This window comes from Arctopsyche grandis, chromosome 2 (genome assembly GCF_051622035.1).
Source record: "Arctopsyche grandis isolate Sample6627 chromosome 2, ASM5162203v2, whole genome shotgun sequence".
In the NCBI taxonomy this organism is placed as follows: domain Eukaryota; kingdom Metazoa; phylum Arthropoda; class Insecta; order Trichoptera; family Hydropsychidae; genus Arctopsyche; species Arctopsyche grandis.
Genome location: NC_135356.1, coordinates 15,379,034 through 15,399,555, shown reverse-complemented (window position 1 = coordinate 15,399,555; position 20,522 = coordinate 15,379,034). Strand labels below are relative to the sequence as shown.

Genomic DNA, 20,522 nt, shown 5'->3' with positions numbered 1-20,522 from the left:
ATACAAATTTGAACCGAACAATAATCGGAATCCGTCATATGAGCCGATATAATTGAAAGTGTCATAAATGCACTTTTCTTCATTTCGAGAAATATCTTTTAAAATATTGGTGGCCTGTAATAGGCTAATTCTACTTCTCCAAGATTTTGGACATATCGCATAAAAAAAACCCATAAAGTCACAATTTGAAAATACTACAGTTTAGAAATGGCTCCAGAAGTTAAAACTTTGATATTTAAAAAAAATCGTTTGTTCGCATTATATTGAAATAAAAACACAAAAAATATGTAGGTTCATATAGTCGTATTAAATTTGTATAATTTAATATTCAATTATACAAATTAAAATAATAAACAAACTTTAAATATACATACGTGGAAGCTTTCATTAGTTTTCATAAAGAAAAACTGCAAATATGTAGAATCACTTTCTTTGATATGATTAACTAGCAGTATATGTAGATCAGGGGTTAGCATGTAATGCTTTCTATTGTGTGGTCACGGCTTCAAACCTGGCTATGCTGCTGGCCAGACCTTGGCCATCTGACTCCAAGGTCAATCGTTTCCTATCATAGTTGGCCAATTTATCTGATTTCATTGGAAACAGCTTCAAAAAAATGGCAATTTGGCCAATTTCTCACAAAATAGGGTTGTTGATATTTAAAAATGCTACAAAATATGGTAATGTTTGATTATCGATGTTTGTAATTGTCCTTGAATAATACTTATGTACAATGTTGGCAATAGTTGTGTTAATAAAAACGGATGTAACTTGCATAAATGAATATTTCAAAATTAATCATCGATTGCGAACTTATGTAGCAACGCAAGTATGATGCATTTTACATACAATCTTAGTAAGCCAAATCCAAGATTGTTGTTTTTTTTTTGTCTCGTTTGAAACGGCATGACTATTTGATTCACTTCTGAGACTCCACGTTTCAATTGATCGAACGAACAATTCAAATTGCTGCGACGCGCGAAATGGAGATGCGCTAAATTGAATTATCGCAAATAGCCGAGAGATACTTTCCGAATGAGCCGGGGTATATTTCGTCGAAAGGGAGGAAAGAAAGGAAGAATGAAAGAATGGAGACAGGGATGAGGGTGGGGTTTGAAGACGAGTGAGTAAGTAAAGCAGCGACGGGCACAAAAGCACAAGAGGACGCTTTGTTCAAAACGCAAGATTTGCATTTGGGCATCTCGTAATTTCGCCGTAAGTGCCGTTTACGTTTCACTTGTGCGCGGCTCCCGGGAGGAAGTGAGTCATTTTGTTTTTTTTTCACCGCTCCCCTTCTTTTTCTCTTCTTATTAAACCCGCCCAGTATTTCAAGATAAAAATGTACAAAGTACTGAAAAAAGGAACGCCGGATGTTAAAAAAAGGAACAAATGTTACCGTCTCTTCATTGTTGTTGTTGTTGCCATTGTGCCGGAGTTAACAAATTTACGAGTTAATCTAGACGCCTTTGAAAATATCGGTCATAAGCTTGACGAATGCCTGTGAAGGCTTTTTTCATGTATATTAGAGTCGCCCTCGCTTTGCTGGAAAAAATATGATCTTTTCAGCGTTCCGATAAATACAAGTGTTGTTGTCAAAGGCGCATAGTATGATCCTGTTTTCTATTAAGAAAGAAAATAGCCGGTTTCGCTCAGTATTTGTAATATAAACCGCTTAAACAAATGGCTAATCTGATAGTAAACATCCGTTTGTTTTTTTATAAAATTTTTTTGAATCCAAAAAAATATATATTCAACGATATCAATATCATTGGCATAGAAATTTTGATTTGTTTGATGACGTCACGGATTCTATGACCCAAAGCTTATAGAGTCTCTTTCGAAATTATATATTAAATATACTAGTGTTGTGCTCGTTGATTTCAACGGGTGGCTTCGGAAAGGAATGGATACATGAATTTAAATATAGTTATGTTATATATGTATAAATTTTATAGGCGGGCGCACGTATTAATCGTAAAAAGTTAAGTGCGCGCATTACACGCTCGCCGAACCAACCCGTTCACCCGCTCGAAATGATGGATGAATGTGTGTGTGTGTGTCTTCGTTGATGTGTGTATGTATGTACACCCCCGCGCATCTGACGCTGACGCCACCCATTTCAACTCGTTCAATATCAGGAGCACAAGTCTGACGCTCCACCCCCTCCCCCCTTAACCTACTTCCCCGCGTCTCCTCGACACGATCGGTCGTTACGCCACATCCCTATGCCTAACGTATACTCTTGGTATTCTAAAATTTGATTTTTTTTAATCTCTATACTTGTCCACGTGTCCGTCACATACATACCCACAAACATACCCGCAAATATACCCACATATGTACATAGCCTCTGTTTTTATATATTATATATTATACATTTCAAACAAAAAGGGAGATTTATTTTAATTTCTTAAAGAAAACAATTTATCACTTTCATGTAAAGTATACAAATGGAGGATACTTTGGCTTCTTTACATTTCATAAAATACGTAAATTTTTTGTATTCAAATTAAATACATATACCCAAGCAAGCTACCAAGGATTTTTTTTTCATAATAATCACGGGAACATAAAAAAATAAGATTTTCTGAAAATGGCACTTCCCCCATACAAACATCCATTGCGAGCATGGCGCGCTTTGTATGGGAACTTTTAAGCGAAACGATGACTTTGAACTCTCATTAATAAGTCAAAACTTATCAAAATCGATTAAAATAAACTTCGATAATTGAATATTGATTATTTATTTTTAAATACATAGTTAAATAAATCTTTTCTCGAACAAGATTTAAATGAAAAAAAACCTACTTTTTCGAAAATTTTGTCGAGATAAATCTATTGGTTGGAGGCGCAATACATTGCTAAAAATTATTTAACGTTTCCTTAATACTAAAAAGTTTTTCCACTATGTTTATCGATAAAATCCAAAATTCGTTTTTTTTCGCTCCGGCCCAATGTATGTATGTACATATGCACCAACTCCAAATATTATATATGTACGTACATATACATATACATACATGCGTATATGTACAACTTTTCATATTTCTTAACCATTCAAGACATTTTCTCTATCCATTGATTGTTTCATCGAAATAAATAATCAATATAATTATTTCTTCTAATAACATTTTTATTTAAATGTTCCTCACTTTTACGCAGTAGCGACGTGATTATTCAAAAGGCATGGACGTGTTGGCGCCGAACAAAAGCAAACAAAAAGCTAAACGAAAAAATCTGGATGTTGTTTTTTCATCTAGCTTATCGAGAGTATTTAATTATATTTGTGTGCGTGTGCGTTTTTTTAGCGCAATATATAACGTTATTTTTCCACCCAATCAACGTAGAAGCTTTTTGACCGACGCATTTTGAACTGACGTGACCGATCGGCCCAAAGCTAAAAGCAACCGTCTCGAACGCGGAAAATTTCACTCCATAATCGCATTTATTCGCCGTTTTTAGAACCAAAGTGTAAAGGGTGCCACGACGGGGGTGGGTGGGGTGTAAAATAAAAAGCTCGGCGCAAAATGGAAACTGTATGAGCGCGCTCGACAGACAAACGAAATAATCTGCCCTAAAAGCTTTCCTTACAAAGTTATCTAGGCAGCCCCGCCCCCGGAAGTTTCCCCTGCGTACCCCACCCACCCCCTCCCCTGTCATCATGAGGCTAATGAGAGCGACACTTTCACACAGCACTAAGGTGACTAACTTTTCACAGAACCTCGGACCTCTTCTCAGTTTCTAAACCCAAGTCGAAAGTATCTCTCTACATCAGTGTTCGCCAAGTGAGCTGTTTCCGGGCGTAGTTTATATTTTGGGCGTGAGCCTTTTTTTTCAACTAATGAAGGACCAATGATTAAATATTCAACTCACATTTTCTGTAATAATCTAAAGAATGATATTCCAGGCAGCAGACGAATTGTTTCAGGAATTTTATTTTTTATTTTATTATTTAATAAATAAATACGTATTTATTTTATGCCGTGCTTAAAAAATACGCTACGCGAGTCCCGTAACGGGATTTAAATGGTTATGGTGGGAGGAAAGCTTTCGGGAATTAAATCTGCTTCTGAATGCTAAGGTGTACAATCCAATTTATTCTGGATTCCGTCTTGGAATAACCTTTACTACGATTTAAACTTAAAAAAAGGCGAACATATTGATGAAGATTTATGTCAAACGCACAGGATTTAATTTGAATAGATACAAAATTAGTGGTCTGATAGGTTACTTCCATGTGTCACAGCGCTCTTATAACAATTGTTTTTATATTATAACATTGGTCCATTTTGGTTGCCCCTGAGTGACACAGTATTGCACATTTATAAATTTGAAATCGTATTCAAATAGTGGTGCCAAATAGTAGGTAGGTTGGTTTTGTCTATTTTTATGAGGAACCGTTTAAACAATAAAATCAGATAACAAACGATCGACTTGTCACAAATATCCAAATGTGACTAGCAGTACAGAATTTTATTTTATTTACATACACCTGTATATAAATATTTACCAATAAGGCTTTACAGGTCAACCTCAATGTACTTTTCTGGCCAATTACAAACATAGATAAACAATTTATAGAGTAATTTTACATATGTTTTACATTTTTTTTATGAATCGCTGAATTTCGATTTTTGAATTTTGAAAATTCAAAATTTGCGAGACATCTATGGAAATAAATTCACCAATTATTTATTTTAATATGTCTCAGTTATACCGGCTAAACTTTTTTTTGAAATAATCTAACGAAAAGAAGGCGAAAAATAATATACCTATATGTAACTGCAATACCGGTAGCTAAAAGCCACTCAGAAGGGGTTGGAAGAGACTAAATATGTGAAAGGCTTTGATTCCAGTGGGAGCAGGTTCAAGTATCTGCCCCTGATCACGTGACGAAGAATTTTAATATGAAGAGAAGTACCGGAATGGTATGTCTCGACATAGAAAAGGCTTTCGACACGGTTTGGCACGATGGACTCATTCAAAACCTCCTTATTAACAAAATACCAAACTACCTAATTCTCATCATCAAATCATACCTAACTCGTAGAAAGCTAGTGGTTAGCGTAAATAAAGAATTATCATGTCCAAAAATAATCGCAGCTGGTGTTCCGCAGCGGAGCTTGCTTGGCCCACTCTTGTTCTCCATATATATAAATGACATACCTATTCCAAAAAACTGTCACATAGCCCTATATGCAGATGATACCGTTATCCCGTTATCCCATTATCCCGTTGTGTACTATTGTTTTGGAATTTCATTTGGTTTGAAGTGACTAAGTTGCCAACTTATTTCACACCATTGAAAGTATCACCAAATACATACAGGCATTAAGATGCAAAATTTTATGAAGTCCCACTGAATTCAAGACGGCTGGTCACATTACACCCACGGAACATTTCTTCAGATAGGAAGTGGGAGATATTCGACGAAAGGGTGAGCGCCGAAGCCAATTACGTCGCAGTTAGACGATTGCCACTTTTTACACTAGATTCAGACACCCAAACCATCGGCAAACCTCCCCTTACTCTATCTATGGAACCCCCCGAGTTTTCCTGGCCCCCCTTTTCAACTTTTCGAAAAAGTTGCTCGCCACCGTTTCAAGATAAGACAATACAGATAAGAATCTTCATTGAAGTTCTCTTCGTCGCACCGACGCTCAAACTATCCGCGGCAAACTTTCGAGGTTTAGCTCAAAAGACCGTTCTCTTTCGTTCGCCCTCTCGAACAATTAAATTTTTCTAAAAGGCGACTAAAATTACGAATTAAAAGTTATTTTAATTGAATTTCGATTATCTTTGGTTAAATGTTGAAAATAAAACGACGCGATGAATTTAAATTAATTATTTTATCTCCACGACTGATAGCGTGTCGCCCGTTTATAACAATTACGTTTACAGCACATTCTTAGAGTTATCGTAATACGAAATTCATCACCTTTATTCGTTATACTAAAGCAAATTGGAACGCATTATTAAATTCTGCAGCATTCATAAAAATATCAGAGCTGTTATATGACAACTGGCGCACATTGTTGAAAGTATACGTGCGCTTCTAGAGATGTCATATATATAGTAACGCTATTATGTGGGTGTGTGTGTGTGTGTGTATATGTGTGCGATAACACTCGCCGTACTATAATAGTCATTTTGATTCAACATATGTACATACATACATACGTCACAGCTGAAATATTTCCAACAAAACGTACGAATACAATACGAATATATTAACAGATCAAGAAAAAACTTATATATATATATATATATATATATATATATATATATATATATATATATATATATATATATATATATATATATATATATATATATATATATATATATATATATATATATATATATATATATATATATATATATATATATATATATATATATATATATATATATATATATATATATATACTATTTGTATATATATATATATATATATATATATATATATATATATATATATATATATATATGTATATATACTATTTGCTACCAATTTTTCCTCTAGGGCAATAGTCTCAGAGCATTAAGTGCCCTATATTGAAAATTTATTTAATTAATTAATTAATTATTTTTTCTATTGGTGCTTTATATTATTTATGTATATGTAGATAGGTAGGTAGTTTTTACTTATAATACACCCGATTAAATTTTCATCGGGTCTATCACTATATTACAGGTTAGAATTTGCTTAAAATAACGGTAATTTGATTTAGCGTGGTTTTAAATCATTTTTCATATTATACAATTAAATATAAATATTAAATAAATTATATTTTAGGAGTATTTGAAAAAAATACGACCGCGATGCGGACGCACTTCTTTTAACTTTTTTTATTTAATAACTAATATTCCATAACCCATGCGATGATATTTTATCATATATGTACATATGACCTAAAACGCTTGTTGGATTATATTACATATGAAAATTCTTTTCGACCGTAACATATATATGTATATATATATATATATATATATATATATATATATATATATATATATATATATATATATATATACATATATATATATATATATATATATGTATATATATATATATATATATATATATACATATATATATATATATATATATATATATATATATATATATATATATATATATATATATATATATATATGTATATATATATATATATATATATATATATATATATATATATATATATATACATATATTATATATTATATATACAATCGATCACGAATATATCTTCATGAATTTTAAAAATTGCGTTAATGTATTTAGAGATAACTTAAACGCCGTTAATCTTAATGCACTGAAACTTTGAATCAGTTAATGAAACGTTGTAAATTGTACATGTTTCTTTTTTTAGCCGTAGTACATATGTTAGTATATCGAATATTCGTATCGGATTCTATTTTTACATTTTTTTTACTTACCTCTTATTAAGTTCACATGGTTTTTTGCACTTTACATAGAATGTAAATTTTATATACATAAACTGAATACGCACACTCATTATAAACTTTTCTTCAACGTCATATGATATAACAATAACGTCACACTTTTCGACCAACTTTTTGTGTCTAAGTTGGTCGAAAATAAGAACAACAATCAATTACAAAGTATGCAAAGCGGCACCACCTGCTTCCCTCTTGCCAAGTTTATGACCTGGGTGCATTGTTGCACTCTTTATTCAAAACGCAAAAGTTTCACACTTATACATCAACTGAGAAAAAGAAATACATACGTACACAACACATCCCTACATATGCACGTGTGTACATATGATACAACACAATATGGCCGGGGTGGCTTAAACTTTCACATGATGGACCTTGGGTGAAAGAGGAAAGTAACTGTCGTCTAATATAGATCATAATGTTTGCCAAGAAACTTTAAATACTCCAAGTTGAGTTCACCTTTGCCATCGCAGTTAACGACCCGACCACATCACGTGCATCTAAGTACTTGCTTATTATATAAAAGTATACATGCCTTGAATTGTACTGTTTATTTACCATAAAAAACCAAACTTGTCCTATAATTATACTCTGTATAAGTAAGATCTGGTTCACCACGCCTCCATCATTCACTTTCTACTGTGCCAGTGACGCAGTACGACCTTTTAAAATTTCATCTTTTCCGCTAACAGGTTTAACATTTCTTTAAGAGGGCTGGCTACCCGAAACCTTAATTTTTTTGCCGTTCCTTTCTTCGATATATATATATTGAGTGAATGCGACAATTGCGCCTCGACCAGATAATACCTATTTTAAATCAACAAAATCGAGGTTTCGTATTCTCCAGTTTTCTCTTCCGAAACTTAACCAATTTAAAAAAAATTTCATATCGGTATGAGAAAGATATTTACTATGATTGTGTTTTCGTATTTTTTTTTAAATCAACTGTTAAATTAGCACGCTGGACTCATTTCGTGGGTGTAAAAACGAGGCGATTTTATAGATATTTGGTGGCTCCTAGCTCCTATAAAAAATAACTAATCAAAAAAATAAAAAAAATAGAAACATGCCTACGGTAGATATCCATAGCATATTAAAAAATAATTTCTCTAGTGCCATAATTGAGGGAGGGAGAAGTGTAATACGTTTGTATGGATAAGGCACTGATGTCGAGCCCTCTTAACAGTTCAACATCACAACAAAAAAAAATTCTCTTCGGATTACTTCTTTCATTCATGCATAGAACATTGCAACTTCACTGAGACATCTTAGCGAAGAGGATTAACAGCTATGTATGTACGAAATCTATGTAACGAAATTTTAGTATCTGAAAATTAAAAATTAATTTAAATTGAGCAGACTAGGCAAATTTACAGCGTAATTCAATACGTAGATATGTATTACATACAAGACTGGGTTATAGACGATGTAGTATTGGAGGCAAGGAATGGGAAAAAATAGAAAATACCATTTGAATAATACACGTTATATCTGATTGATGATCATAACATTTATATATTTCAAATTTCCAGCTGCGTCACTGTCTAAAAAACTTATTTCATGTTAATTTCCAAGTTTAATATGCGTGTACATATGTACGAACGTTATATTATTGGATATGTAGTAATATCTTAAGTTATTAGTTTGATTACCCACAATTTTGCGCTTCGATAAATTTTCAGTAAAATCATCGCGGTAAATCACCCAACTGAATCATCTACGTAGAGATTTATCTGCAGACAAGTCTCTCGTAATAACCTTAAGAATTAATTCAAATAGTGTTTTTGGAACTGAAAATTGGTCTTCCGCCACTTTCAAATGTAACGGCCCATATATACATATGTATGTACATATATGTATATATTTTAAAAAATAATGAAAATAGCAGACAAGTTGCTGGTCTCCAAATTTTTTTTACATGTATACAGGAATATATTGTATATTTTTATACATACATATATACCAGAAAGGCTTAACAGGTTAATAAACGTAATTTTACAAAGCATCATGGATAAATTTGGACTTTTTTTATTAATCGCCAAATTTCGAGATGCTGAAAAACTTTTTCATTTATTTAATCAGCAAATTCAAGAAGATGTAAGCTCGAATTTTGCGAGAAACGTTAAATCATATAAATTGGCAAATTCTGATAGGAAACAATCGATAGAAAACAATTATATATCCAAGATCTGGCCAGCAGCGCAGCCAGGGATTGAACCCATGACAACACAATTGAAAGCATTACATGTCAAACTATGTATTTTTTATAGTGGTCTGTCTATAGTATCATTAATCATTTCAACAAACCGTGCACCTGTAGTTGAGATACATATGTACATATGTATGCATAAGCATTTTTTGCAAATAATCAAAAGGTAAACATATAATAATTAAACGATAATTTTTGTTTCAGTTCGACCATTATGGGTGAAACTTCGCGGCGAGAACAAGCCCTTATCTGCTGACAACACCTACCAACTAGAATGCGAGATCGTCGGCTCCAGACCACCTCCAACCATCACCTGGTGGAAGGGCAGCACGGCCATGAAGAACTCCAAAGACACGGCAAGTCTAAAACTCTCATTAAGCACCCCCACCCACCTGCCCCCCCCCCCACAGTCTCCAATCAAAGGCCACGCATATAAATAAGTCCCAACTTCGCCGAGCTGGTGAATCAATCATTACCTAGGACCAGTATCAAGACGAGTATTCGAGAGCGGTCGGAGGAGAGGGAGGGGCGGGGCGGTTAACTCGATGTAATTAAAATTCCCGACCGGGGTATTAAAACGGCGGGGGTGTTACGTAGCCCCTACTCAGGTGGCTGGGGAAAAAGGGGTTAAGGGTGCACTCGAGACCCCAGTTTTAATAAGGTTCGCTCCTGAGCGCCAAATTAAACACGGCTTAAGTTGAATAATCCTTTTTAACTGCTGAAAGATTTCCATGCTCGACTTGGCTCGATCGCGTGTTCAACCCCGCCACCCACCCCTATTATCCGACAATTATTTCGGCTCGTGTGCACGGTCGAATTATCCGGATTTCGGATACATGTGTGCTCCGTATGTATTCACATATACATATGTATATATTACTTATATGTTATGAGATTGCGTAAAGCTTTACGATGGCGATGACGTATTTCGTTGAAATTAAATTCGGTTGTGGAAATGAAATCGGAACATTTTAAATTCATCAGTTTCATTCGTCAAATTTTTCTGAATTGACATATTAAGCGATTACAAAAATTATATGTCTAATTACATTTCAATTCATTCGAAATCCGAATCTTAATTCCCATTGATCAAAAAACTACCAGAAAACATACAAGTATGTGAAATTAAATATGATTTAACGGTATGGCTTAGTGTGTCAAAGATTCAATGATTATCATTCAAGAAAGTTCACAGTGTAAACTAATCACTGTGAACTTTCTTGAATGATAATCATGATTTTGACACACTAAGCATCGTTAAATCAATCTTAAATTTCACATACTTGTATGTTTTTGGTAGTTATTTTGTTGACACCAAAATCTTTGGGGTCCTAATTTTTTTTACATGCGTACATACATTAAAAAAATTTCCAACATGTACATAAAATACAAATAGACACATCCATTGACAATCGGCATCTCAAATCTGAGGATCCATTGACAATATGGATCTAGGGATATTTTAAATCTACAGCACCTTAATTCTATTTGACGTACCAGATTAGGATTATCTTCAAATTTTAATAATATCTTAATCTATCTTAAACTGAATCTAAATAATTTAAAACTACTGTTCGATATTCGAATATTTGGTAACCCTGATTGACAATGAACAAATTTTTGATACACAGAAAATTTGCGAGAAACACATTATGCTGGTAGCTTTTTTATAAGATTCAACAAACTCCAATAGCTCGAATTTGCAATAAATTGATGGGGAGGATACTGATTTATTGGATCCGTCACAATAATCGAATTCTAGCAGGAGACGATCGATATCTGTGTTTGTTTAATAACCAAAAAACCTCGCCAGCAGCATATTTGGCTGGGATTTAAGCCCATGACCTATATTCTGGTGTACAATAGCTGTATCAGTGAACTACTAATAATAGATAATGGAAAAAAAACATCGTAAAAACCAGATTCCAAGTTTGAATGGACCTCAAACGTCAGGCGCACACGGTTGCCTCAGGGTTGCCAGCTTACAAAGTATATAATAGTATATACAAATTGTTTTATGATCGTAAATAAACTCTGAATTAACAAATGAAAAAGCATTGTTTTTCTCACTAAACTCATATTTTTTTCTATATTATAAAGAAAATTTAGCAGAAAAAAACCGCTTTTATTTGGGAGCACCAACAATTTTAATATTTTTAGTATTTTTTTGAAATAACGTAAGGCGCTCATTGAATTATATATTTCCTCAATGTTATTATGAACATGAAAGCTATATTTAAATAAAATTAAATGAGCACCCGTCGCGTTTACATACATTTTTCAAAACCCTACTTAAAAGATTTCAATTTTAAATTTGTTTTTTACCATTTTAGTTAATTCCTAAATAAAAGCTTTTGTTTCAAGTTTCTTACTTTCCCTACTGCGAACAATAATAATAAAACCCTACTAAAAGTATAAGCTTCTTACTACTCAAAAACCTTACCACTAACAGCTTTCAACAATGTAAATATTTTTTTTATAATTTAGCGTTATTAAAAACAAACATATTTTGTGACTATAAATTTACAATCGGTTAATCATCGTTTTGTGTGAAAAGTGTTCAAGTGTAATGATTACTATTTACTACAGGTGAATCAATTCTGATCCCAAATTCAATCAATTCTGTCATTAATCACATGCTTGTAGTCTCGGATATTTATTTTTATTATACTACGTAGAATTTTTCCATCACGTCGTACCAGCACGAGCTTTCGCCATTTTTTCCGCTTGATTTAACCGCGACGAGATCATTTCAGACACAAATCACACGGAAAATTACTACGGAAGTCACACTATGAAAGTATTACGCGACCATTATTTATATTATCAGTCACAGTTTATGACCGCACATGAAAATACAAATACCCACAAACATATTATTGTGCCATATTCCCTTGAAAATGCTAGTATGTACATATATGTAATATATGTAGATGTATATAAATATGATAGATAATTTTGCACGACATAGACGAAACATGTGAACTAAGTATGTATGAGTGTGTACATAAATGTATATGTCGTTTTTTTAGCTCCTGGAAACTGGTGTCGCGATAATCGCCATTTTTACAAGGTTTTTATTGGCTTCATTATGCCAATCGGTCTGGCAATATTCTTACATTCTTCAGATCGCTTTGAAACTTTGCCATTTTGCGAGGTTTAGCCGTCGATAGAAATTTTCAATTACCTCCGCTAATTCGACGGTGAAACATAATTATATACCAATATAGAATGAAATACATGTATTCTGTAATACTTTCTTCCTGAATGTTTACATAGTAACATTACGATTTTAGTTTGTTGATATATTTACACGGATTTTGATTTCGACTACATTTTGTAGAATTTTTGTATTAAAATATTATAAAAAAGGTTAAATTTATACTTTTTGTATAAATATTTTGATTATTTTTTGATTTACAGACTTCAGCTGAAGGAAATATGACTGTCAGCATACTTCCATTTACACCCACAATTGCTGATAGTGGCAAATATTTATCCTGCAGGGCAGTACAAAGCCTAATTCCAGACAGTGGATTAGAAGACGGTTGGAAGCTGGATATACAACGTGAGTTAATTTTTTTTAATAAATTAATTGAAGGAAATTTTATATATGTTATGAACATATACCCAACCATACATAGGTATGAATTATCTCGTAAATTTTGCTCTTCGTGATGAATTTCGCAATTAATTCGTTTTAATATCATTTCAACAGTTCACTCCTCGATGACCTTATCTCTGTGAAAAACTTTGGCTGTTTCTCTTCCTGTTACTGATTTTCACGTCGAGTCAAAAATTTCTTCAGGCTTTAATTTATGACCCTCTTTCAACTTGTACCGATGTAGAATTTTCCTTTTTTTCATGGCTAAATTTTATGATTAATTAAAATGTAATTTCCGGAATGTCTACATAAATATAATCAACCTGCTCGCTAATAATTTTTACTCAAGATTAAAATAAAAAAAACGAATTAAAACATCCTTATATATGTATGTACATACACATAAATTTAATAAAAATTCAATGTCAACTTCCATCAGATGTCCCTTTGGTGACCCTCGAATTGGGCAGCAGCGTCAACTCGACGATGATCAGAGAATTTGTGGACGTTTACTTCGAATGCAACATCAAATCGAACCCTTGGATATACCAGATACGGTGGATGCACAACGTGAGTCTAAAGTTCAGACAAATCCATTGTCATACTTCTTTTACACATAGATAGATTTAAGACACCGACAAGATAGTAAGTTGAAAATAACACAAGTGCAATCTCTACTCGTAGCAATCTTCAAAACCATGCTATATATGTAGTGTATATGTATTATAGGATACAATATATATCGTGGATGCTACGAAATTGAAATTCCACACCGACGATTGGAGATTGCACCGGTGTATACTTGTTTGTGTGTTTGTATACATACATACATATATATGTAATTTTTTTTAATTTTCCGCTTTTCAACGGCGAAAAATTCACTTCCGTACGTACGGGGAGATTAATAAACTCTCGGAAGTTGACTGGAATACAACTCTCTAGGATAATAACAAAGAATGACAATGGCCGCTGAGACTATGGCAAATTAAAGTTCTTTCGCTGCTCTGCGAAGCTCGTTTCGCGTTTGTGCTAAAGTTAGCTTCTTCATCATCATGCAATTTATCCAAGAGTTTCATAGTCTGAGCGGTCCTTTGTCTACGACATTGTGTGTCTATTAAGACGAGCTCGCACAATTATAATTGTTAGGTCGACTTTCATAAAACTGCCACATGCATACGTAAATACTTACGCATGTATGTATGTATGTATAAATGTACATAAGCATACGAACACACTGAACTTAATAATTAGCAACGATACCTCTTAAATGAAGACTTACATCTCTCACACTGAAAATTGGTATTATGTCATATACCAACATACATATTAGTCTTTTGACATTCATATGGGTTTCAAATACAAACCCATGTGAATTTCATCTTGTGGGTTCAACCCAATGTATGGTCTATAATGCCCTAATTTATATATAGTATTTAACTTTTTTTCATCTATTATTATTAATATTTCTTTTTTTCACTTATTTAGTATTTAAATATACTTACAAATACATGTATAATATATATATGTACATATATTTCATTTCACATCTGTAATATTTGCAGTAAATAGAAAAATACAGCATCCTATTGGTCAGTTAAGATATTCTGACAAATAGAAAACGCAAATTTCAAAATACGCGTATGTTATAGCCTTTCAGCCAATAGGAATTGAGATTAAAATTTTGCCTACTGCAAATATTACTGAAATGAAGACAAAATCAAAAGCCTTATCAGCGAAAAAGCAAGAATTGCAACTGACTAATAGATTCATACATTTCAAAATTGGTATTAAATTTGCATATTTCATTTAACGATGAATTAAATTAGACATATACAATATTCATAGAGTACAGGTTCCATTTTACAATGTTTATATTATTTCCACATTATTTTTTCGTGTTTTCACTCCAAAGATGAATCTGTTTTAGTTCTACAATAAACAAATAAAGTTTAAACGAGGCGATTCCATTTTTCGTCATTCGAATTATATCGATAAGGCTTTAGACATTTTTAATAAGAATATACAACCGAAAAAAGTGCGGCTTTGGGATATTAATTAAAAAAAAAGCAGGTATAAATATTCATATTTGTGTACACAACGATTATTAACAATATTAATATGTATTTAACATGTGTGCGTTTAATATTGGAAAAAATATATTTTGGCAAACTGCGAGATGCGCGTGTTTACTATGCGAATGTTTAATGAATTCTGCGTATGTACTATTTACATTATAATATTTGATTTATAGCTAATATTTGTTAATTTTAATATTAGTTTGTATTCTAGTTATACATATGTCATATATACGGTAATTTAGACACATAGAATAAGTCGATAGAATAAATATTATACAATATTTATTGTATTGAAATCGTTTAATTCAATAGCTTAAGTCAAAGTGTGTGTGTTAATTATTAATTTAAAGGATTTTACACCTCTATGCTTATTACAAGGCAGATCAAAAATCATTATCGACAATGTTTAATACGTTTTAAATATCGAAGCGATATTAATCTCAGTCTATTTAAATGATACATATTTGTACATAAAATTAAAATAATTACGTTTAATTGATTTCTGTTCCCAGCCAAATTAATTGAGTAATGAATATACAAATAAATTTAATCAAATATTTTGGGATGATAGCACTGGTAAACATTTTTTCCACGTGAACTTTTCATATAGTGCGTTTCAAATAAACTTTTTAAGTTGAATTCAAAAATGTTATCATCCACAGTGTTTGTATAAGAACATTTTTACTTTATTTTAATTGTGGCTTTTTCGATATTAGAGATCATGTAAATAAAGTAACAGTACTATTTAATGCTACACTCTAATCTACTATAGTTTTTTTTATTTTTAATAAAATTTAAATGATTTTTTTAAAATTAAAATCACAAAAAAAAGTATTTGTATACAACTTTTATTTATTTATTTAGTCATTTCAAATATCAAAGCTTTAACTGTTAAGATTCGTTTCTAAATCAGCTACATCATAATAATTAATGGTATTTTTGTATATAGTTTCATCAAAATTGACTTTTACAAGTTTCTTCTTACTTCGCTTTCGATTTTTTCGTCCGATTTCGTCTGACGAAATTTGTTATAACTCAAATGCCAAACACTGTTGTTTTAACACTCTTTGTATGGGGAGCTTCGAGCAAAACGGTGGCTTTGAATTCACATTAATCGGTCAAAACTTATCATAATTGACCCAAATAAACTTCAATGTGTGAATATTAAATGGTTTTTTGAATAGTCCAAAAAATCGAAACTATTCTCAAAAAATACATAAAACTTACATTTTTTCAGTTTTGTCGAGATAAATTGATTGGTTAGAGGCACAGGGCTGGGATGTTTAAAATCAATGATTTTTTTTATTTAACGTTAAATTTTCCACCAGGCCAATCTATGAAAATCCAAAATTAGTGTTTTTCGCTCCGGCCTTACTTACATAATATTTTAATTCATTGTGAGAAGTTCTCTTCGGATCAGACTTTTCACACATAATCTAAAAAAAAATATTTCATTAATTAATAATTCCCCTCTATATTTCCACGAACATCCCAAAACCGAGCAGCGTCGTCACTCTCATCTCACGTTCAATAATCTCGGCCCGCTTTTTCACCAGCCGTAAATTAAAATACAACGCAAACGACCATACTACGCGGGCGAAATAGGCGAAACGTATATTCCATCTAAAAAAAAAATAAAATAAAAAATGGAGTAGCTGGACAGTGTAGTTCCACCGCTGGCCGTTATCCCGAACGGCTTTTAATTTCCGGTCGTACAAATAATTGTGTAAAACATTCCCATAATTTATACAGGGCCGGGGCGCTAACGGCGACGGCGACGCCGCGAATTGAAAAGCGAACCGTTTCTATCGTATTTTTCACCTTTTTTATATACGTTTACATGCATATACGTATCCATGTGTGTGTGTGTGTGTATAGTTATGTTTTAATTTTTTTATTCGGCAACCGTTAAACATTTTCTGTAGCGCATGTGTACATATGTCGCGTCGCTCCGTGAAATTTATCGCATATTTCCGCGCGTCCAGCTACGATGACAATTATTAAAACAAACGATCTTAATCAAAAAAATGACCGAGCTTTCAAAAACAAGCGGTACTTTGGTCTCGAATCTGTGTTTTAAATTTTCGTTATATGACGAAACGACCCCAGTCTTGAGTCGTCGGGCTGAGACAAATTTCGCGGGAGAATTTCAAATAATATCAATTCGGATTTTTTTCGTTAACTACAGATGTAAACATCTGGTTTATTATTTTTTGTAACTTGTAAATTAAGATTTTTTTTTTCGAAGAGCCCCATCATCAAATCTGATTTTTGAACGAATACCCGTCAGCTGTTATATGAACATACATATGTATATGTTACAGTTAAAGTGTATCTTCTTTGTAATTGTAATATATTTTAACTAATTGGAATCAGTACCCACGAGAGGGAATTGGAGCTGGAGTAAAATCCCAGGGCCCGGACTACTCGAGGGACCCCGTGTCAAAAATCATACCTGTATATCAAACTTTCTTATACAATTATTCTAAAAAATAACAACCAACATATAGGAGTTATTGTAATTGTTCTGATATATTTTTCGCATATTAAAAATATATCATTTTTTTAGTTTGTTATAGGGCCCGGAATAATGTTTAGCGGGGCCCAGGATTTCTCTCGGCGACTCTAGTTTGAATATTTTCCATGTAATTTGGTCCCAACTACGTTATAATTGAAGTGTATTTACAGATTCAATTCAATTTCTAGTTGGAATATATGTCGTCTAACCCACGTAAGTTGATTCATATGGTGAATTAAATTCCAACTGGTCAAAATATATTATAACTGAAAATACAGTTCAACTATAAATTGGTACCAGGTAAGATGGAGAAGCTATGTAGGTTTTCGTGAAAACGTCATTCAACTAGTGAATTTAGTCTAAAAGTCACCTTTTAGTTTTGAACACATTCTTGGAGATATCGTAATACGATACTCATTACGCATTATTAGTAGCAAATATTAAGGCATAATTAAATTCTAAAGCATTCGTAAAAACATCAGAGCTGTCACAATTGAACTATTATATTACAATTGGCGCACATTGTTGAAAGTGTATTTGCGCTTGTGGAAATATAATTTAGTATTCGAATATTAACGGTCTAAAACGCCAGTTGGAATATATATTATAACTGAAAATACACTTCGACTGTAACATATAACACGTTGAACTTAATTGGCACTTTGATACTTAAATGAAATTAAAATAGAAGCTGAAAATCAATAACTTCTCGTATTTCAAGTTAAAAGTGAAGGCGAGTAGGTCAATGTCGAAGCACATATACATACATATAAAGTAATTTAGCGTAAAGAATAAAACTTTATATATTTACTGCACAATCCATGCAATTCATATCCATAAAAAAGTCTAAAAGTGAAGACCACTCTAATGTACAAAATATATCATCATTTAATGTCTGAAATTGATAATAAAATCATTAAATTTGAGTCAAACTTAAATTTGTCCATATCGAAAATATCATACTTGTTTTTTATGACATCCACATATTTTATTTAAAAATTGGAACATACAATATGCTTAGAAACAATGAAGAACATCTTTATATTATTAAATAACACACACACGCTAGTAATATAATGTAATCATAACAGCATCACAATTATATAGCACTTTCAAATATTAGAAAACAATCCTGCTGTGATTCCACTATATAACGTATGCATACAATATGAGGAGTATGGTATTAAAAATATAACATTGCAGTATTTCAATGAAAATCGACAAAATTTCGTCGAACATGTTGATTTTAGATTCCAAATTCCTCATGTAATATTTAAGGTAATCAACTTTCTAGAATTAGATAAATTTAAGGATAGTTCTTAAGATATTTAAGTAAGTTGTCGTTTGTAACATTGCAATGCGACTACTGAGCGATCGAATTGCAATAATGCGTATTAGTGATTCTATGTCTTTGTGTTTTGTATGTATGATATTTACATATGTGCATAGTAATGTGCGCGCACGTTTGACGCACACGTACCGACACGATCGTTGTTTAATACTATGATTTTTATTGTTATTGATATATTTTTATGAAAACTAATTTATGGGTGTAAAACGTGTTAAATGGTGGCTTCATCCAGGGCAAGCAGCTGTACAACAACGTGGCAGAGGGCACGCTGGTGAGCAACCAGAGTTTGGTGTTGCAGAGCGTCACCAGGAGCCGATCCGGATTGTACACTTGTGTTGCCAGCAACAGAGAAGGAGACGGCGAGAGCAATCCAGTACACCTAGACATCAAATGTACGGAAAATTACACTAAAAAATGGTTTCCTATTCTTACATACTTATTACTATTGCTTGTTTATGTGTTTTTGTCGCGGACGTACGGTCGAATTTCGAGTCTAAACAGAGAAACGTTCATATACAATATATGCATATGTAGGTATACATATGTAGATACATATTTGCAGAAAGTTTTTCATACAAACTTCAGACATGCATACACATGTATAAAATTAATTATTTATTTTCCCAGGTACATATATTATTCTGCTTGTATTGTTCAGCATTGGAAAAAAATATTTTCAATAAATGGACTCAGAAATACCATTAGATAGAATACTGAATTTGATGGTTCTCAATTTTATTTTTACACAGATATATAGCCAGAAGCATGGCTCGGTGGTTGGGCTTTTGCCGAGCACCGAGAGGCGCCGAGTTCGATCCCGTGCATTGATGTACATATAATACACTAGATCCGCCCTCACGTCATACTAGTCTCCCTTTTGGCGCATTCAAAATACATGGCGCATGCACAGTTTCTCTTAGTAGGTAGGTAGGTGCCGCTGCGTCGTAGGGAAAAAAACATTTTTTTTCCCAACTTCCCCGCTAGTTAAACCCCCCGCACCCCTCAGTTAGTGAAGACAAGATCTCCGACCAAAATCACACGTCAGGGCCCATCTATGTGTATTATACATCAATGATCCCGTGAGTCGATTGAAAAGAATTTATTCCGAGTATATCTGTAATGCTGCAGGTCAGACTTGGATATTTGTGACTCTAGGTCGATTGTTTCCTATCAGAGTTTGGCAATTATTCTGATTTCATTGTTGAGACGGTTCCTCGACTAAATTGGCTAAAAACCTTTCTACCTACATATTATGTCACCACTATTTGAGTATGATTAATGTACACTAAAAA

The 20,522-nt window shown here is 32.7% G+C and overlaps 1 protein-coding gene across 1 annotated transcript in view; it reads left to right on the top strand.

The window, feature by feature from the left end:
• Positions 1-20,522, top strand: part of LOC143922288 (neural cell adhesion molecule 2-like) — a 232,890-nt gene that overhangs the window by 104,497 nt on the left and 107,871 nt on the right. Inside the window, exons 6-9 of the mRNA XM_077445513.1 lie at positions 9,884-10,035; positions 13,103-13,247; positions 13,723-13,853; positions 19,463-19,622. Coding sequence (XP_077301639.1) covers positions 9,884-10,035; positions 13,103-13,247; positions 13,723-13,853; positions 19,463-19,622 — 588 coding nt within the window. The remainder of the gene's footprint in view (positions 1-9,883; positions 10,036-13,102; positions 13,248-13,722; positions 13,854-19,462; positions 19,623-20,522) is intronic.